Raw genomic sequence first — 22,533 nt, 5'->3', positions numbered from 1 at the left:
GGGCTCTCCCTTAGAGATAGGGTGAGAAGCTCGGTCATCCGTGAGGGACTCAGAGTAGAGCCGCTGCTCCTCCATGTGGAGAGGAGCCAGTCTCCTAAATCTAAAATTATAATTAATTTGTTGTTTCCAAGTACATGACTTGAGTTTAGTTTGTTTTTTCCAAGTGTTTAAGAGCAAAACCTATCTGGGTGTTCAAAGATTATTTTTCATTTCAATAGATTTCTTGCAACTGGAGATACTTTCCAACAGCTGAATAGATGTAAGCAATAACTGCGTAATTTAATATCATCTAAGCAGAAAACAAATGAATGCATTTTGTGATTTATCGGGTTACAGTAAAACGTAACTTTTGGAAACCCCTGCTCTGACATCTTGAAGAACCTCCAGCCACAGACACTATGTGACTAAATCTTGTTGTAGTTTTTAGTATCTTAAAGGCACAGTGTACTTTAGTAGAAAAAAATAACCAATGCTATTTGGTATCTTTGAAAGTAGTAGATCTACTTCACCTCTAATCCTCCTAGATTTCCGTCTTGTAAGTCATTTAACTTCATTACCTGGTAGATGATTCAGCATATCAGGATCAACCAAAACGGTTCTCATTGGAAGACATTGAGTACAGATGTTTCTGTATTCAAACAACATAGATGCTTCGATTGAAAGTCCTTCTATCTTTGTTGCTCATAGACAGTAAGTAGCCGTTGTTAGTGAGTAAATGTTTCCTTTTGCTGACAGCTGGCCTGTTATCCGCAGTCCACCTCCGATCCTGGAAAGCTGGGATTTATTCCAGTCGAGTTCTGCTTGAACGAGCGCCTTTTCTTGTTTCTTGTGGAAACAAAAGGGACAAATAATGGGCTTGTCTACTGATAAGGAGCTCTTAGTTTCTGACAGAGCATTGATTGGGAGAACAAGGGCTATTTTCACAGCATGTCTCTCTTTGGGAACACGATACATGCAAACGAACATAAAAAAACCCCACCATATTGATGTTACTGTGAAAGCTGACGTTCCTAACCAGTGTTCAATGTTCTGGATCTCCATAGACAGCAGGGTGGCCTGCTCTGTCCCATCCTGAATACCTGCCAAATTTTTTAAATCTTTGAGTTAGGGAACTTGATGATGGATCTAATAATTTGTGACAGAAAGGCAATGACAATAGTTTGTGGACTATTTTTAACAAAGAAAAAATAACACATGCCACAGCATTTGATGTTTCTTCTGTGTATTTTGGATTTCCCTCCATGTTTCCGTCACCTCGTTTTCTGATTGTTGCCATAAGATAAGACGATCCAACGAGCTAAATATTCCCGGTTTGAGGTCGGAGCAGTCCCGACATCCATCTGAGCAGACTAGGTCACTCTTAGTGCATCACACACAGTAATATCTTACTGGATTATCCTTAGAGCCGTCATGATAATCTGCATAACTATGTTGCCGTGTAAACCAGGCATTACCTGCATGTGCCAGGTCAGAGTTGCTCCACCAAATGAATATCGCAAGAAAGAATCCAAACTGAGTGACTTACTTAAAAAATAACCTGTTGTGCTTTTGTAAATTGGTTCGGTCAGTTTATACCAAGCAAGTTGCTAGGTGACGAGCTGGAGTTCTACTTGGGTTGCTAGGCGACAACATAGTGCCTATCAAATGTAAATAAATCGGTAGGTTTTTGAAACAGCTAATTTTTTCTGACACCAAAAAACATTAACATATTGCCAGAAAACGGCTGTGTAGTATTTTAAGTCTCTTTTGCTGTTTTTAGAGGCAATTTAGACCCAAATAAAAGTACAAAAATATGAAAAATGTTAATTTTGCATAATAAGACCCCTTTAATAAAATAAGTCTGCCTCTAACATCAAAATGGAGGGGCCAGATTGCTGGAAAAGAAACATGTTTTATTATTTGTGCATGTGCAAATGGGAGGTTCTTCTCATTTATTATCACCATAGTTTTGCTTCAGCATTAAATAAATATAAACTTAATAGCCATAGATTTGGAACTACTTAAACTCCCCTATTTCTCTGTGTTTTTCTTTTATCATTGAGTTATACCAAATAATCGTTGCACCTGTAGGCACAGTCCTAATTCTTTTGCAGATTTCTTATAAGATAAAGGAGAAGAGAGCCCTTTAAGTATACAAACTTTCTAGCTATAATAAAGTATAACATGCCTGTTTACCTATTAGTTTCTGATTCAAAACATTAAGCATTGGTTAGGAGAGGTTTTATTTTGAAACAACATTAATCTGCTGTTTTTTTTTCAGGTGTGTTTGTGGGGTTTCCAAGAGCGACATACTGTGAAAATGGCCCTTGTTCTCCCGATCAATGGTCTGACAAAACTAGGAGCTCGTCGGCGGAAGACAAGCCCATTATTTGTCCTTTCTATTCCACAAGGAAGAAAAAAGGAACTCACTCAAGCAGAACTCGACTGGAATTACAGCACAGCTTTCCAAGACCGGGGAATACTGCAGATAACAGGCCAGCTTTCACCAAAGGAAATATTTAGCTTACCAAAATACAAACTGCTAACCAGCATAGCATTTTCTGGTTAGCACAAGAAAAATGCAGAATTACAATTTTACGGTAGAAGCATGCTCTCCACGAAAAGATGCAAAAATAATGGCTTACACCAGTATAGTTTAAAAAAGGTTCAGAAAGTCTTGTTCTGTGCATCCTTACTGACTAAAAAGCTTTGTCCTGTTTGGTTTCTCAGTCGATGTTACTTTAAAAAAAGGAAGTGAAAGACAATCAGTGAGAGGACTGAAGGTTTGAAAGGATTAGGACAAACTTGGGAAGTAGGACAGAGGAAATGCGTTTTAATTTATCATAAATCTGAACAAACTGGAATTACAAAAATGCATTTACTTAAAGAAAATGCACCGATCGTGAAAGAAAACACGTTTTTGGATAAAGAGTTTTTGTGACAGAATGAAGTGGTTTTTCAGCCATGTTTGAATTTTTGGAAAACTGCAGTGGAAACACTGGGGCTTTTTTACATCACGCCAGTTTGTGGATGAAGCAGCAATGTGCTCATTTGTAGGCGTTGACCTCCTTGGTACAGCTGGCTTCACTAGAGGTCTCACAACATCTCAGTTCATCAAAAGTTGAGTTTGTCATTTGAAAGTGTTGAAACCCCAGCTATTCCGACCACAATCTCTCCAAAATGGCGCACCTATACGTAGCCGCTTCAATGCCTGAATAAGACGCCAAGGTCTCCACTGATGGCTTACGACAAGCGCTGAACTATAAATATATTATATCTCATGTAAGTGTTTACATTTGTCATCATCATGAATTTTAATGACGTATCATATGAACAAGCGTTTACATGTGTGATTTTGATTGCATTTCTTAAGTAATGGAAACACAGCAAATGTGACATCAGCAGAACATTGGAAAAGTTTTGCACACATTTTTAGTGGAAACGCAGCAACTGTCAGTTTTTTATAAAAAAATAAATAAATACTTAACTGTTTTACAGCAGGAACACAGAAAAACAAATTCCATGTTGCCCCATGACGACTAAAAAAACAAACCTAACAAGTCGCTACTTTTACACTGCACTTACGTTCTGCATAGCACAATGTCCATTTTTTATTTGAAAGCCTAGGCGGTTTTCAAAAAAGCTCCTTTCCTAAAATTGATCTTTTCAATTGTGCCTTCTAGAAAAGAAAACAACGAGTAGACTGCCTTACGGGAAGGGAAAAAAGGGCTGCGTTTTAGCACAGCAATTCTCAATTCAAGTGTCTGTGTCCTTTTCTCTCCCTGCTCTGCAGATACAAAATCACAAATGGGAGACTAAAAATATATGTTTCATGCCGCTTGGAGAGACAGCTGCATAAAAGCACAAAGCAGTCATTTCTATTCATTTGTCTCTCGCTGACGGGGAAATGAAGGAGTGAAGCAGATGCTATGGATACGTGAACGAGTTGCTTAAACAGGGAGGGTCTTTTTTCACTTTTCTTTCAAGTAGAAGTTTGATAATTAATTGCTTTTAACACCCCTCCATCACAGCTAAAAAAAAATCTACCAGAACCTGAATCTGGTTTATTATGTTGTCCAGTTTTCCCAGTATTTCATAAGATTGATTCCCTGCCTTTACAGGGAACCATCATTTTATACAAAGACACTGTAGCTGGTCAGAACCATATAGGAGATCAAATGTCTTGTGTTTGTAGAAACAAAAGAAGAGATACACCCTCACTTGTCACGTTGTTACCTGTCTCACTGCTTAACACAAACTGTGAATGATTACATTAGCAAAGCAGGAAGTACATTAAGGAAGATGTGGTGAAGTGCAAACTGAGCATCAGGATGAGAGAGAAATGGGATTTAAGTATCTTTGAACGTCACATGGTTCTTCCAGATGGACTGATCTGAGTATTTCAGAAGCTGCTTAAACTCCTTGGATATTAAAACACAACCATCTTTAGGTTTTACAGAGAATGGTCCAAAAAACAGAAACAGAGAAAATATCCAGTAAGTTGCATGGAGGAAAATGCTTTGTTGATTTCACAGATCAGAGGAGAATGGAAACACGGGTTTGAGATGCTTCAGCAGAGTTTCTGTGAACTTCAGATGGTGTAGAAAATGCTGTAGCATACACCACATAGCAGTGATGTTTAATATGTTTAATATTTAATATGAATGTGTTAAATAAAGACAGGATCCACTTCCTCCAGCTCCTGATAGGCTGCTGATAACTTACCAGATAATAGTAACTTCTTTAATACTTTGCTGTTTTAAAGGAGAGTGTACTCGATTTCTGATGAACATCATGAGCTTTCAGAAGATTTAAGATTATAGTCTGTTTTTTTATCCAATTCTTGGTGGTATAGTTTATGTAAGGGCACAATGACCTTATCTGGCTTTTCCTATTTTCCTGCCTCACAGGTGAAACGCCTCTAAATAAAAACATTGTCTTTTTAACGAAAGAGGAACACTTTGAATTGCCTTGTTGCTGAAAATGTGCTATATAAATAATATTACCTTACCTTACAAAACCTTTTACAGGAACTTTACACCTCCTGATTCTAATATTTTACTATCTTATATTCTTCTTGCAATGATTTATGTCTCATGTTTGCTTAAGAGGATGTACGAAGTCAATACCAATACTGATTCAGACGTTTTACAGTATTCTTTACAGAGAAGGATCAGTACTAATGTTTTACTCTTTTTAGTTAGCAATAAAATCCTTTTCAAAGATATAAACAGATTCAACCAAATCAGTATTCAGCTTGTGTAGCAGAAACAATAAAAACAAAATGTTTATGCAATGGATATGTGAAGAAAGGTGGCTGCGGCTGCATACCAGAGCAGATTAAGCGGTGACATTTTGCCGAGGTACGCTGGGTGCGGCAGCGTGACCTTTATCAGTGAGAGTGATTGAAGGACCAAAACCTGGAGTTAATGTAATCTACAGATAAAAGACGAGATACATACAGTATCTGTGTTTACAGCAGAATGCTAAGACTTGCACCTTTGTGTGTGTGACCTCACACTTTGTCTCCACATACAAGTGCGTGTCTTAGGGCTGGTGACCCATTAAAGCGTTCACAGGGTGGCAGCGTAGCATATCACAGGTTTTTGTGAATCTGAAGGTTAAACAGGCAACGCTTCAGCAATCTCTCTCAAGGCTTGGAAGAAATTTGCCAGCCATACTTTGGGTGAGGTAGATGCTTCCATTCTTATCGTTTTTGGTGTGCGTATGTGTGTGTAAGCGTGTGAAGTGTAATAGCTTTGCTGCAGGTTGTAACAGATGGTTGCTAATGGAAGTTCATAGATCTGAATGACAGGGGCTAGACGATCAGGGATGAGATTAGGGGAAGAAATCTGTGATTAAGTGCGTGGTATGTTTGTACGTGACAGTGTGCACAAGCGTAGTTAAGAGTTTGCCCTTGTTTCCATGTACAAGCTCAGTCCGACCGCATAGGAAGAATAAAACCCAGCAATATTTTATTATTAAATGACTGCAGTTAAAACAAAAAAAAATGTCAATAATTCCTTTAAGCTTTATAGTTTACAACATGAATTGTTTAGCTGGATTGCAACTTGATAAAAAAAAACAACTGTATATTTTAGTAAGGTTTTTATGATGCTACATTTTGGAATGGCAAGCATCCAAAACAAGGGAGTTTAGTTTTGCCTCTTCCCGGTTGGGAAAGACTTACTGCCCTAATGGAGGAGATCGAGCATTTAAGGATCTTTCTGGAACAGAACAGGAGCGTGAATAAGGAAGGTTGTTACGAAATATTCTGGCCATCTTTGGATAAAGAAGACCATCAAACCAACCAAGCATTACTCCATATCCACCTTCATATTTTAATTAAATTATTTAAAGTGAGCATTATCTCTATCATCAATAAAAATACTTCTTTAAAAACAAATCATGATCCGATACTCAATGATTTAGGTATATGGGTATAAAGTGGTTCGTTGACAGGAAGTAGAAAGACAGGAAATACTAATGGGTTGTCATAAAATGAAGGTACAAATTGGTGAATTACACCCTGAATTATTTCAGGGTGTGTGGGAAGAAATGCTGCTTCAAGAATACAAACCCTTCATTTTTACCTTTCTATACCTCCAAAATTGCAGAATCAGCATTTTCTGTTTTTTTAATCTTGAATATTTTCAGATCATGAACTCTTGAGCACCATATTTACTAAATATGTACCTTATTGTATGGAACTGGTACAAGATCTACTATAATGTCACAGCATCACTATGTTGATGCTCTGTTTGCACCACTGAAGATCCACTCACATCAGCATGCCGATTGCTTGGTTTGGCTTGACTTGACTTGCATTCTGCTTATTTCACCTCGTAATAATTAAACCAGTTAATGCTTAACTTTCTATAACACAGATTAACATTTTTAGAAAATTCAATTTCTGTCAAGTACTTAAGTGTAGAAAAAATAAAACACATTTTTGTCAAAGCAAAAGCAGCATACTTTAACATGCATAGATCACAGATTTATGCATGTTACACGTAGATTTCATAGAAGTCGCAGGACAAAACTGTCTATTTCTTCACATTTAGACCCACGTGAGAAATGTGTTTTTTGATACCCACACCCACATAGCGGGAACATAAACATTATGACAACAGCTTTAGGGGTAGGATGAGAAATGCAACACATTTATGTGAAGCTTATCTGCATTAAAAGTTGCCAAATAAGTTGTTTTAGGTACCTGGGTTGCTTTCCATTAGGGAGGCATTTCATCAACTTGTTGGAAAAGTGGAAGGATGGATTTCAAATATCAAATCAAAATTGAGAAACTGGTCAGCACCTGATTTCTTTCCATGATAATTACTGAAAAATTCTCAAATTCTCAAAATAAATGCCACGTGTCAAGACACAGTTTGGCCAACTCAGTTTAAAGTTTTCTCCACTATTTTTACTCAAGTAGAGCTTGGCCTACTTCCCCCGTTCTCCGCTGATGGGACCTGGGAGTTATAACTGCCTCTCAAAAGGCCTACAGGAAATGGAAAATCAAATTACTTTGTTAGAGTCTCCTATGTCGTTTCTTCACTTTCTCGAGGTGGTAATAGTGGGAGGTTGTAGTATGCAGCCGTATACTTTCTCCAGCCGCTCTTACAAAATGTTCCAGTGCATGTTAAAGTCGACTTGAGACCTGGTTCATTAGTTATTCAAACCATCTGACCTCCCCACAGCACTGCTCAGACACAGTCATTATAAAGCCCTTGTAATTCATTAGGCTGCCTAAATGAACACAAACCATAGCAAGGAGTTCTCGCTGTTACCAAGTGACATGCTGTGCCTCCGGGAGGGTAGTAGTTGAGGATAAAGTTTAAATGCTATGATGAGGGTAGGGAAGGAGTGTAATTTAGCTACCTAGACCCCAAAAGGCTGTCAAAGGTCACACACTGTAAACAGAGTAAATAATTAAGTTAGAAATCCACTTTTGTGTATGTAAGTACTGTGATATTCAACAAAATGATCAGACAGTCCCTGTCCAGATTACCAATCCCATATTGAGTTCCTGAGTTTACACGTCTGCACGGTGTGTGTGTGTGTGTGTGTGTGTGTGTGTGCGTGCGTGCGTGCGTGCGTGCGTGCGTGCGTGCGTGCGTGTAGTCCTACTGTATTCCCACAAGGGCAGAAAACCAGACAAGGTGTGTGAAATATAATGTATTAAAACAAATAACAAAACACATTTCAATACAGGGTCAAAAAACACGCCGACCTCACTGAGCAGCAGTGAGGTCGGTTCACTGCTGCTACAATCTAATCGCAAAGCAACAAACTGATCTGGCCAGTAAGAGAGTGAAACACAGTCTGTGCTGGGCTACTTCACACAGCAGGTCTTTTGTTTGCTTTTTTTAGGTTTCATTGGCTCTAGTGTACGGAGCCCCCTAGGGGACATGAGGGAAAATGTTGTTTTGCCTTAACTCGTGATAAGCAAATACACCCTGTTCTATTTTGCATACAGTCACAAATGTCAATGTAAAATTTCAAATATATACACATTTAAAGAGCATCAGTGTAAACGTGTTTATATCTTCTTAATTCTTTGGTGAAAAAAACTGATTTGAAATCAATTTATTCACTGCATGTTTATATCTGTCTTTTTTGTGCTGGTAAGGGTTAATAAAGGGCTGCCTTCGTGTGCCTTACACAAACAAACAAAACTGTCAGATGACTTTATTACCCCATAAAAAGTAACAGAAGTAGTCCAAATAGTTTGGATGTAGTTTTTCTTTCTTTCCTTCTTACGGAAAATTTCTGTTTAGATCTTGCCTAAACAGAAATTTAGGCAAGATCTAAGATCTTTGTTATGTTAAACAAATAAACAATGTTTATTTGTTTAACATTGATCTGTTAAACAAATCAATGAATAAAAATGCAAAAAATAAATAAAACATTCTCTAATATTCAAAACAACATATTGGAATATCATACTTACTAGATAAAGAAGTATGTGCATACTTTAACCAGCGATGGTTGGAGTTTCAAGCTTCTGCCACTTTACTCCTAAGTCTAAGCCACATATTGAAAGCATTACAATTATTTATCACACCAGTGCCATTCAAAGGAGAGTTTCACTTTATTAAGCCCCTCTCAGTTGTACACTCGACCACCAAAATCCCATCAGGTTCCAGTGACAGCTTGCACTTGTTTCAAAAGCTTTGCATCGGTCTGCTAGCAGGATCCTGAGTTTTCAGAACGGAGAGCTCTTCAAAGACTGAAGGCTAAATTTAGATGGAATAAATTGGTTATTTGTGCCGGATGCCTGTTCAATTAAAGCCAGGCATCACTGAGGCACCTGAGATCTCCCAAGGATGACACCCTCCAGACGTCAAGCACACACACCGAGGAAGTGGTTATATTCCCAGAGTTACGTCAGTCAAGGTTAATTAAGTGTGCTTTTTTTTCTATTTATTCCTTTCTCTGCTGAAAAATAACTGTCTTTGTTCTTTTTATGTGGCAAAGTGATATAAAACTGATTTCTGAAAACAAGAATTGTGTGCACTTGCTTGAATTCATTATCAATTTTCTCAAATCCAAGAAGGTATGAAATTATAAATACATAAAGCCCAATAAAATTTTAATAAATACTATAAACATTTAGTTTCCAAAACAGAAACAATACACTGTGTTTCCCAGACTATAAGTCACACTTTTTCACCTTGGCAGTTTGTTAAAAAGCAGGTAATTGAACACAACGTGTCATCGAATCATCCACATTTCTAAATAAATTAAACTTATTGTCCAGGGAAACTTAACTTAAAATATTAACCTAAACTGACACAAATATTTAAATTGTGATTCAATTTTTAAAATGTTTCTATTTCTGAAGCCTAACTTGTAGTTTTATATATATAAAATTAATTTTAAAAAGTAGTACATGAACACACAGGTACATGTTGAGCTCTGAAAAAACTACTGCACTGAACCCCTTTGAAAACCACCTGGTTTTTCCACCAAATATTGATTTCTGAACTCTTCCTGAGTTAAAACATTAGTATTGCTGTTTTTAAATGAATATGAATTTGTTTTCTTTACATTATTTGAGGTCTGAAAGCCCTGCATCTTTTTGTTATTTTGACCGTTTCTCAATTTTTGCAAATACTAAATTTTCTTGTAATTTCAGACATGTTGTCAGTAGTTCATACAATAAAAGAACAATTTTCATTTTACTCGAACATATAGCTATAAAGAGTAAAATCAGAGAAACTGATTATTTTGCGGTGGTCTCTTAATTTTTTCCAGAGCTGCATTTTACACTGTTTATATTCAGTATGTATAAATCTGAATCTGTGATGTTTGTAGAAAAGCAAGAGTAAATTCTAACATGTTAATTCTTGCTGCTATAATTGAATTAAATTGCCTCGATCATTAAAAGCTCGCCATTTCTGCAACATTCAAGTCATGATGAGAGTATCTCAGCTCTTCAATAGTTACCAGTTTTGCATCTTCAGCCTTTCTCCTCAAAGCTTTACATCCCAGTGGGAAAGTGGCTCAACTTCTGAATATTGCATGTAAGATGAAGTCACAATCCTTTTGAGTTTGCAGGAGGTTATGTGTTTTCCTAGACATGGTAATATAAATCCAATAATAGGCTCTATGATTGCCAAGATGCCCTACTTAAAAAGTATCCAAATGCAGGTCAGAAATAAAACAGTTTCATGCTGCAGCTGTTTTGCAGTTTACTGATGGTTATTAAGTTCCTTCTTTAAGTTGATATTTCAACCATTATTTGAAGGTAATGTAAAAATGTTAACCTGCTGTGGAGTGAATACTTCCAAATGTTCTCGCCTGTGTCAATAGGAGCACAGTCAGACAAGTTGGCAGTGCACGCGCTGGGAGTCGGTGTCTTTGTGAATTATTAATGATGGTAACGTAATGTCAGATGACTCGGAGTGGCCTGACCCACCCCGTCTCTGGCCCGGCTGCGTCATGTTGGTTTCCATGGTCAGGAGGAGACAGAGGCCCACATGCAGCCTGAATGATTAATCCTGTCAAACACACTTCTGCTGTCCTTGCACAGTGTCTAGCCAACGCTCTCCAGTGATCTAAAAACAATCACTGTAAGCATGGCCGCATTCATTTCCGTCTGGCTTCAAAGGAGCATACGTTAGACTATTAAAACTTCTGAATATTAAAAGAAAGGAAATAAAGAAAATTGTAGAACAAAAATATTCTTGTAGTTGGCCCATTTAAATTATAGCTGATGTAAAACAGGGAAGTTTAGTTTGATTTAATGTCAGATGGTGAGGAGGAAAAAAAGATATTAGTCAAAATTAAAATTTTCTACTGCGTATTTTATTTGTAAGTGTCCCAGATTTATATCATGGAGATCTTTCTGTTTTAAGTTGGGTTTGTTTTTTGTATCTGTGAGGATGTTTTCTCCTTGTTTCTCCTCCTCAGTTCCAGTTGGTCTGGCTTCTTGGTTCCTGGCAGTCCATTTGGCACATCTGATCCTCATCAACTCATCGCCACACAGTTTATCTTCCCTGGGATTCACTCAACTCGAGTAGATTTTTGTACTTGCCAGTTGGATCTTCTGCCACTTGCCTTCCTGCTCTATTTATGCTGGTCCTCTTATCTCCTGATAAAGAGCTGATGCAACTTGAAGAAAGAAGCATGCTGCCTGAAGAGTCGTCCAGGGATACTGGGGCAAGAGGAAATGCTGCTCTGGAGTCAATCTGGTCATGTTTCATGTTGTATTTGACCAAGAGATTAAGTGGGAGTTATATCTCCCACTCAACTTTACCATCCACTACGCCTGTGTAAACGCATCCTGGTCATTTCGGCCCTTCGTGATTTTGTACCGGATTTGTTCAGTGGCTGTCTAAAACCATAGCCGACATGGGTCAAACTTGAGGTCCGTGGGCCAAATCCGGCCCACCAGAGCTTTTTTTGTGGCCCTCCAGATTCTGGACTAAACACTAAGTGTCTCTAAATATTATGTTATTAATTAAATCAATGCAGTTTTTATCTGCTCACTGCCAAATTATATCAATCAGTTTCTTGAGAATTATTGTGGAAATTCACTCAAAATCAACAAATTAATCCCAGCACTTTTTTGCACTAATAATTTGGAGTTTATTGTAGATTTTTCTCAAAAATTGTCAAAAACTTTCTTACTTGTACTAAACAGCTGCCTGAGTCTTAACCGATGTCAGATTGTAGTCCATGATCTTTACAGTGAGTAATAAAAAGTAATAAACAAGCACAAATATTTCCAGATTTGTACCAGAAACACTTTCATTTTTATTGAAAAAAAATCACAAAAAGAATCATGAAATCCTGGAAGGACTGAAAAGATGTTCAACAATATTATTTAATTTTAAGAATTTATTAATATTTTAACAGGTTTTGTCAATACACTCTGGCACAACCGGCCCTTTAAGAGCGTTCATGACCTTGATTTGGCCCAAAACAAAAATGAGTTTGACACCCCTGCCATAGACTTTATTGTCATTCAAGTTTAAAATCTACATACTGAGTGAAATTGTGTTGCAATACAACAAGAATAATAAAATAAACGATACGAAGCGTCAATAAATTGTACTTTACGTACCAGCCGTGCCTCAGTTCGTACAATAACATAACTTTTCCATCACAGTAATATTTCCTCAACCAGATAAACTCTCTGCTCTTGATTGTTTTAAGTAATTTACCTGATGAAACCTTTTTTTTAGACTTCAGTGTAGCAGCCAGAGTCTCCCATAACAGTGAGCGGACATTAAGCATTAGCTTGCTGCTCAGGTTACCAACATCACTAAGCTCATCCTGTCTGGTAACCATAAGGAAACGATCCTCTCCAACCTCATTAACCCTTAAGTCTCCACCAGCTGGGAGTCACACAGTGCAACGATCACAGGGATCCAGAAGTCAGCTGCAAGACGTGCAGGATATTTTATTTTACTCTTGAATTCAATCATTCTGTCTGTTCAACGTCCTGAATAAAAAATGGTTTTTGTCATACCATAAAAATAGGAATTACAGCACTCTGTCTCTACTTCTTATAACATTATGACTGCAGCCAAAAGGCCCATCATGGGCATTTATTTCTAAAAAGTACACAGAAGCCATCCTGCATTTATTTCCAAGGTCTCATTGGAGTTACAGGATACATACCTACTTGAATATGTCTTCCCAGCCACCTGCCTTAACCAGAGAGTAGAGCCATTTACTCACCTAATCTTCCTGCCTTTTCTGAAGCCCTGAGGCCAAACAAGCTTTTAACCAGAAAAATGTACATAAAATTAACTCGCGGCCTGAGATATGTCAGACGCAGATCTCCAGTTACAGCGCAACGTGCAGTCGGAGTGAATCATATCCAATTATATGGGTCAGCCCTCGTTTCTCCAGAGCACAGCATGAACACTTGTGAAATAAAAAGGGTCGGTTCAGACGGCGCTCTTCCTTGTGGCCTCTATCTGCACTGCTTACGGCTCTGCACACTGTGGAGGCTTTTCAGTGTTTCCTTTTGTCAGAAAATGCTGCATTTAACCCTCAAGCCACACTTTATTATCTAGAGTTTGACTCTGTAAATGTCCAATTCAATAACCAACACAGCTGAGGACATGGTTGTTCATTTTTACTTCTGCAAAACTGGATTATATCAACATTTGTTTTCTTTTGTGTTTTCTATCAGTCATCTCTGTGAAACCAATATTAGTTTTGCTCTGCATCTGTGGAAATGTCACTTTATGTAGCTCTTTGCTTTTCTCGCTGGTGCTAGAAAGGCAGCAGCAAGAACACCGCCTAGCTTTGACGGCACACAGGACGCTATGCTGTCTCAGCTGGTTCTGAAGCGCCTGACTGATCTCAAACCTCTGTCGCAGTCATATGACACATCACAGACAGGAGCAAAGAGGAGAAGAGGGCCAGTCAGTGGGAGGTCTGCTGTACAGCATTACTACGGTTTGGCTTTATGCGCATGGCAGATTAAGCTAGTCTGGGTTATGAGGCGTCCCAGAGTGATACTTTGGCAGAATTGGCCTAAAGCCTGTTGCTCTGATGGCGCTGACAGGGATACAAGGAAAACATCAAGACAGAATACCAGAGTTAAAATCAGAAATGCTAAAAACTATCTTTTAGGAGAAAAGAAATCAGCTGCTGACTGAAATTAGTGGATTAATAGGGGGGACAAAATAGGGTTAGCTGTTTTCAGTACGAAGAAGGTGCTGAAAAATGAAGTCAGAGGCAGAACAAAAGATGTTAGAAGCTTCATTCAGGCTGCTACAGCAGAGATTTGGTTTTTTTGTACCAGATCTTTTCTTGAAAAAATAAACAATCTGCCTTGTGAAGTAAATTTCTGTCTGCTGTGAACTGCTGACAGAGAATATCAACCTCCCACTAAATAAACTCGAAAACTGAAAGGTGTTACAGAAACGTTATGTTTTACTCCTTCAAGCTCTATTTTGGATAATGACTGGCTTGTTGACGGCCTTTTCAAAATCTTGGACTTAATGTAGCAGTAAAGGCTCCAAATGTTTCACTGCAAAAGGATAGCAAGCTAAAACATGCACAGGTAATGTATGCAAAAAATAAAAACAATATGCAAAAGTGCTGTGAAAAAATGAGTCCCTTTACTTCCTGTTTTGCTTCTTGTCATAAATAAATGCTTCAGATTATTAAACTAACTTTAACATTAGACAAATATGTCTGGGAGACATTAGGAATAAATTTAACCACAATCCTATTGCTGAAAATATGAATACGACATTAAGACATTTATTGAGATTTATGTCATTGCATTTCACAACAAGCATTTCAGTTAGGTGACAAGACAATTAGAGTACTTCCAATTGGCCAACTGTATCATTAATATGAGCAGTGTGATTATCTGAAATATAATAGCCTCCCTAATATTTAATATTAGGGAGCAATCCTTTACCGGTGTAACATTGCACACCCATGCTACAATGACTTGAATACATTTAATTTAGTTCTCAGCTGGTGTCCCAGTTATCCAAACCAAACTGGCTCTACATGAAACTGCAGTTAACCTCTGAATATCTCGAAACAATCCAAGACATGTTTTAGAGTGGCCTAGTCAAAGGCAGGGCTTGAATCTCATTGTGATATAGCCTTGAACAGGTCATTTATGCTCCAGTGTGGTTGAATTAAAACAATTTTCCAAAAAAAAAAAAAGTGGGTGAAATTCCCTTCAGTGATTAAAAAGACTCACTGCCAGATTTCACGCTGCTTGATGACAATTGTTGATGCCAAGGGCGGCACAAGCAGCTATTAGGTTCAGAAGGAAGATTGTCTTACTACATACTGCCGGGTTTGGAAAGCAATGTTTCTGTTATAAGTGTATTTATATTTTTGTATTGGTGTGTTACAAAAACAGAGCAAATCTGCAAGGAAGCAAACTATTCTTTCTGCCAATTTCAAATATCTGCTAAATAAAAACATGGCGCCAGGTGGACAGATTTTTATTTTGTTTCCTGAAACTGATCAGAGAAAAATCAAAGCGATTTCACATTAAATATCCATTGGCAACTTGCAAGTGTTTCAGCCAGTGGCAGTTTATGCAGCGTTTTAATTTTGGCACCGACTGCAGAATCAGATCATTGTTTAAGACGACTAAAGCCAGAGGCAAGAAAGGAAGAAGAGTGAACATGGACGCAGAGTGGGGGAGATTAAGAAAAGGAAAGAAGGAGAACAAATAGTGGCTCAACTTTTGATGAGCAGTAAGTCAGATTATGGGGTTTCCATTTTTAGAACGAGGGCTGCGTCGAGTGCAATGACACCTTACACATGGCTTTGTGGATCAATCTGTTGATTACAATAAATGTTGAGATTACAGCTTAAATATACAGCACAAAAATAATGTGCATTAATAGCTGCAATAAATTGTATTCTGATGAAAGAGCTGGACAGAGTAGCCAAAGAAAACAAACTAAAAAAAATGAAAACCTTTTTCAATTTGAACTGCGGGAGGAAAAAGAGCTTTTAAATGAATAAAACGTTCTACTAATTAAAAAAATGAGGGACTAAATCATCTAAATCTGGAACATGGAGAAACATTTCCACTATAAATCAGTCACTAGAGTCAATGTGTATTTCCTCATTAGTAATATAAACATGGATTACAAAGAACCACCTGAAGGAGCAAAAAAAATAGGTTGCAGAAGAGTAATTTATTTCCTTCGTGCTTTCAAACACCGTCTACAAACACACACACACACACACACACACACACACACACACACACACACACACACACACATTCCCCTTTCTCAAATGTGTCTCAGGAAATTTTGGGGGACTAAATAACCATTACAGGGCACAGAAACTGCCTGGAATATAAAACACTGTCAATACTGAGCCGAGGAGAGTGTGAGACCTTCTTATCTACAAACTGCATTAAGACATGGCTTTCACTTTTCCTCCTTGAATGAATAATAATTCCACATAAATATATTTGCCTGCAGCCTTAAATATTCAGCTGGAGTAAAAATAAAAGAAAACCGCAACCTGGTTCAATTAAATATTGATTTGTTGAATAATTTTTGTACTTTTATTGGTGATTTTTGTTAAATTGGTTACTCCCCTGTGATGTTTTTTTTTTTCTTTCTGCCTCTCTTTCCCCCTCTTTCCATCCCGCCTGCTGCTCATTTTTAACATCAATTTCTTGATTTTCTTTCCCATGCCCCAGGGAGACATTCTCATTCCAGGTCTCCTTTTTTCTCACCCCATTTCCTCTCGCCCCTCGAGTCTGAATCTCTCAGACAGGATGTAAGGTGACACTGTGGAGGTAAAGGTGTGGCGGTTGGATCGTTTGCATGTGACTGTGTGTATATTCAGGAAGTCGGAGGAGGTGAAAACCGGAGAAAAAAGTTAGTAAAAAGAGAAATGTTCACATAGATGGTCACCGCCATTCCAAATCTAATCCCAAAGTTGGCCAAGAGACATGAGAAGGGACGCCTTCTTTTACTTTAGGGATTCAAGAATTAAGTATGCTTTTCACAGACTCATGCTCCTTACTGTGAATATGCCTCGTTTTATCCCACAAGGCCTGGTGCTCCTGAAAGATATACACTTCTGCTCCTTTATGAGGCTTTAAACCTGTGCTACAAAAATACTGCTTTGGCTTGAGTGGTCATACTAAAGCAGAAACAAAAAGGAAGAAAAGTGGACAGATCTTTTTTATGCATACACTGATACAGCTGCAAATGTATCTGTACACATTTTTATACTCATGCATGTAGAAATCAAAACAGCTCAGTAGGAAAATAATACAGCTTTGTGACACATAAGCACTGGATGCAGAAGTTAACATACTGCTTTGTAAAATATGTCACTGTTTTTGCTTGTTTTCATTGAACAACCACAAACCTTGATGCATTAGAATGGGATTTTATATGATGAACTATCATTAAAACCATGAATAATTCTAACATAAAACCTTCTAACTGCGTCTCTACCAGGTTTGTCCATCTAGAGACAAAAATGTCTGTGAAATAACTCAAGCTCATCTGTGAGTAGCAATTGCCAACTAATGACTAACTAAGCTTTGATCTAAACCATGTATGTGTATTATTGTTGTTCTGCTGCAAGGTGAAACTTCCTTAAAATTTACCCTGTTTACAGGGCAAAATTAGAACATCAGAGTCAAATCTACAAAGATCACACTGGACCAACAGGAAAATAAACAAACACAGCATTCGTCAAAGGAGCAACGAGCAACATCGTCAAAGGTAGACGAAGCGAGAGGGAAATGAACAAAGAAATATTAACTTTTGAAGTTGAGAATTGCAGTATTTTATGACACCACTCATTCTTATTGTCACTGACTGTATTGCACAATCTTTAATTTCCCCCCACATGCTTTTCGGAGCACCTCTGGGCTTTAAAACGGACCGGAGTCACACGTAGTGTAAGACAGAGTGGCAATGAATGCCGGTGAAGTGCGCACCAGAGCGCAGCTGCATGTGGTGTAAATCCGGGGTTAGCCTCATGTGTTTTGAAGCATTTAACATCGATAACCTTGCATTTAGCTTCACTATCAGGGCGATATGCATTGTACATTTTCAGCAACATGTAGCGTCTTGCATATACAACAAAATGTTAAATTTTTCTCAAGTTTGCCGAGTCTCAGGCGGTTGTAGCAAACTGCAAACAGGACTATTTATAGATATTTTACTGCACAACTAATTGATGACTGCTTGTTGTTAATATTGATGTTATTGTTCATTTTCACAGATCTCTTGCTGCTTCTGTAATAAAACGCTCTCCTTGTCAACACTGTCCGTTTATGTGGACCAACATGTTTTGTTGGGTTTCCAGCAGCACTGTTTAATTTTTGGATGATAGATTAAACAGTGAGATGTTCGAAACATGGTATATTATTTCATGATTTAATACGACTACAAACCTCTTCACAACTTTCTCTATGTCTGCCAGCAGTGTTTCTAGATCTTCATGGTTCTCAGACTTTCTCAGGACAGACAAACATGTGGACGCTACAATTATGTGTCTTCTGAAAATAATTATTTGCACTGCATTTTGTTTGGGATTATCAAAGTAAAAGTGGCTAAGAATGTTGTGATTTAATTTGAAAAAGGGTTTGAATACCTTGCGTCTTTATTCCTCCACTTCACATTTCATGATTACTTTGTATTGGTTTATCACCTAAAACTCTAAAAAGGTTAAAAGGGTATTAATAATTTTGCAAGGAACTGTACATTGATTGATATACAGATATAAATACAACAGCATCCATCATCTGCCATTGTAGAGAGAAGGGACGAGATGTTATGGTGTCAGCTGAATTTGTAATGCTGTTCTTCCCAATTAGAGCTCCTCTACTTTCTCCCTCGATTTCTAAAATTAAAAATTGATTGTTTGTACTTTTCTCATTTCCCTTCATGTCACTCATTCTTCCTGAAACTGTATCCCCACCTTTTCTCTCAGAGCAGTGAGAGATTTCCAGCTGAGAGACCGAAATGCATTTTTAGCTAATCACAGGGCCTGGCTGAGCATAACAGTAGCAATAATTATACAGCAAAACACAAGACACTGAAATGATAACCTTCTCAGGCACAGCCTCAGTAGAATGTATTATTTTAATAAAAGACATGGGAAAAACGCTAAACTGATGCAGAATTAAATGAGAGAGGTAATAGCATAAAATTATATATATGTATATATTTTGTTTAATTGAAAGGAAAAACATCCTAATGTTTTCTGCTTTTAATATGAACATACCTGTTTAAAGCAGCAGTACAACCTTCAACAAAATGGACAGATACTGTTTGATGAAAATCTTCAGTGATCAGTGATCAATACTGTGTACCTCAACTTAAAGTAGAACATTTTCTTCTGATATAAAGTCACACTAAATGTTTTATATTAGGTAGGAAGTAACAACTCTCCTTGTTTTAGCCAAAAATATCCAAAATATTTGGCTAAGCTTCATTTTTATGCTGTCTTTTGGGTTTATAGCAGTCTTTCTCTAATTGTGGTCTATGTGCGCCCCCTAGCGGTCCACGAGGTACTTTATGTAGACAAACGTTTACTTGCCAAGTGCGACTCTACAGCTAGCTTACCAAAGGATTGTGTTTAAAAGTAATAATGGATAAATGACTTAAGACCAGGACATTGAAAAGAACAGCTGAAGAAAAAGGTGGAAAGTTTTTGAGTTGAGTTGCAAAACTTGTTTTTTTTTAACACTCTTATGTTACACAGCATATCAGGGTCATGCAGATCTTGGTCTGCGGCTGTGCTGAATGCAATGTGACAGTGACTAGGCGGTGAACAGCACTGCGCCAAACTGCGCCCCACGCTGACTAACTGCATCTTAACACCTAAAATAAAATTATTTACATTGGGCTACCTACTGGCTAAAAGAGAATGTGTATGTTTGCTTCTAAATTACAAACAACCCTAAAACAATATCAGACCACACAACATTTGTAGAAAAAAATATTTTGATTTCCACGTGTTTTATATAATTGAAGAGCTTAGAATTCAAATTTTCAGAATCTGTAAATAATTAAAAACGCCCATCTAGATGTGTTCATGGTTCATGACTAGTTACATTTACAAAACAGTGACACTCTTCACATGAGGAGGAACAAAGACAGTTAAGAGACAGAGTTGTGTTACTCAATCTAAGAATCTGGATTAGATATATATATATATGTGTGTGTGTGTGTGTGTGTGTGTGTGTGTGTGTGTGTGTGTGTGTGTGTGTGTGTGTGTGTATATTTAAAGTGAAGGTACACACAGCTTTTAAGGTTACTGGAAACCTTGACGTTAAATCGCTGCAGGTAAACACAGCGGCTCAGACTGCTTCTTGGCATTTTCCTTTTGTCTTTGTTGTTGAAACAGACAAATTATCCTTATTTGTATGAAAAGCAACTGAACATTTCAAAGAGTCCATCATGCATGTGGGAAGTGAGGCATGGCATCAGCTTGCAGACAGGTGAGGAGTCTCTTACCTCTAAGGCTTTGCTCTTGCTGTTTAGCAGCTTGGAGATGTCCCGCGCCACTCGCTCCACCAGATCCTTGGGGTTGTTTCTCTTGATTTCAAACTGGCTCTTCTTCTCATTATAAATCTGCACATGGACAGGAAAAAGGAGGGATCAAAGGTCACGCAACTACATCCATTAGCTTAATTAAAGAGATCACAGAGGGGCTGTTTGCTTATTTTCAAGGCAACACACAAGATGGTAAACATTTACTGTAGAGTAGGCAGTCTGCCGGCTGTCATTATACCCACAAGCCTCTGCTCTATAGAGGAATTAAGTGCAGAACAGAGCCTTAATGGCAAAACACTTAGCTAGCCAGCTGCAGTCTCTGGCAGTCAGAATGAAATTAAATAAACGAACACCCCAGCAGATTCTTACTGCTGGGTGAACACCTTGTGTCTCTACAGTTTTAACTCTTAAAGAACAAATAAATGGGGAACATTTTAAGCAGTTTGGGATGAAAGTCTTTGCATTTTGTCCTTTTTTTGTAGGAGATCCTTCCACCCAGCAGATGTTAGACTTTGCAACCATCACGGCTCTCCACAAACTCAGTATGTGTTAATTTACATGCCGTTATCTGTACAACATCAACGTTGCACAGTTTTTCATTGTTATTATTTCTGAGTACTCTTTTAGTGCTCAAAGATACATGCATATTGTGCAGATCCTTTACATTCTTCAGAACTGCAGTTCATTCTGTCTTTATGTGAGTTTGTTTGCTTTTATTGCATAGAAATGTCCCCATTGTGGGCCAATAAAGAATATTTCTATTTATCACCTCAGATTAACCAACACAGTTAAAAATTCGCAGGGTGGAAACTCTGAAGCAGCGCAATCATACCATGTAAACTCACAAAAAAAAAGTATCTCCAAGGGATGAAAGTTATATTTAAGAAATTTAAAAGAAAGTCAAGATTTCTATGAGTTGCACAAATAATAGTTATTTTATCCAACTATTAAAATTCCTTACTTTATAGGTAATCCTCATAACACTCACACTTTCCCATCAACTAGTAGAGCAATATTGATTAGTTTCAATCGTATGACTTTAAACATTTTTAAAAATCCTAGAAATGTAAATAAATTTGATGCCAGAAGCAACAAATTAATGAACACATATTTATGTAACTAAATAACATTTTGGACCTATAATGGAAAATGTGGGCATATTTAAAGGGGTGGTATTAAGTATTACACCTGGAGGAACAGCAAATCTACTGAGCTTACAAACTCCTTCACAGTCCAACGCTCCTAAGAACGGTTTTAAACGGCATAATGGAGGAGCATTGTTATGGAGACATGCTGTTTTGGAAAGAGCAGGAGCTTCTTAAAGAGACAGAGACCAATTTCAAGGCATTAAATTGACGTTTGCTATATGCAGCATACTTGCTTGATTAAAGTGAATAAAGGAAAATATAGTTACCCCAATTGTTGAACAAGTAATAATTAATCAGACTTTCCTGATAGATTAATCAGAAAAAGTAACAGCAAGTAGAGCGTTGGTTCCATGAGGGATGGGAATGTTTGTGAAGCAGGATCAGGAAGTGATCGAGTGGCAGCGGACTGGATGGCTGACAGAAGAAGGTACGTGGAAGATTAATGAGCTTCTCTGTAGGAAATGTGAAGGCTGACTCAGCAGCCTGAACTCCTCCAACATTTCCTGCTGCCTCTGAAGACCAAAAACATTCAGTTTCATAACAAAACTAGCTTGCATTTGCTTTCTAGAATAAAACCAAGCAAAAGTTTAGCATTTTTCTTATATATATATATCAATGACGAAAATGTCTGTTTCTGCCAGTTTTCATGGTATTATATTTGTCTGCCCATATTAAACTGTTCCTACAGAGGGGAAATATCATACAGGGTAACACTTTGTTTGACTTAACACCTGTCAAGAACAAGAATGAGTCTTCATAAATGTTTATGATTGTTGTCACGAAGTGCCATTCTGTAAATAACGGCACTTCTCATTCAAATTTAAAATTTTTAATGGACTCTTAATGCAACTTTGCTTTAAAAGTGTCTTTACTCACCAAGTAAAGCAAAACTGACATTTTTAATGCAACCT

At 37.6% G+C, this 22,533-nt stretch overlaps 1 protein-coding gene across 8 annotated transcripts in view; it reads right to left on the bottom strand.

Annotated features, from left to right (window-relative positions):
* Positions 1-22,533, bottom strand: part of cacna2d2a (calcium channel, voltage-dependent, alpha 2/delta subunit 2a) — a 234,507-nt gene that overhangs the window by 131,179 nt on the left and 80,795 nt on the right. For all 8 annotated transcript variants that reach the window (XM_016670882.1, XM_016670865.1, XM_016670866.1 and 5 more), the window contains exon 3: positions 20,436-20,552. In XM_016670882.1, the coding sequence (XP_016526368.1) occupies positions 20,436-20,552 (117 nt within the window). The remainder of the gene's footprint in view (positions 1-20,435; positions 20,553-22,533) is intronic.

The sequence above is a fragment of the Poecilia formosa genome, unplaced genomic scaffold (genome assembly GCF_000485575.1).
Source record: "Poecilia formosa unplaced genomic scaffold, Poecilia_formosa-5.1.2 Scaffold2, whole genome shotgun sequence".
In the NCBI taxonomy this organism is placed as follows: domain Eukaryota; kingdom Metazoa; phylum Chordata; class Actinopteri; order Cyprinodontiformes; family Poeciliidae; genus Poecilia; species Poecilia formosa.
This window is presented reverse-complemented; position numbering and strand designations above follow the sequence as displayed.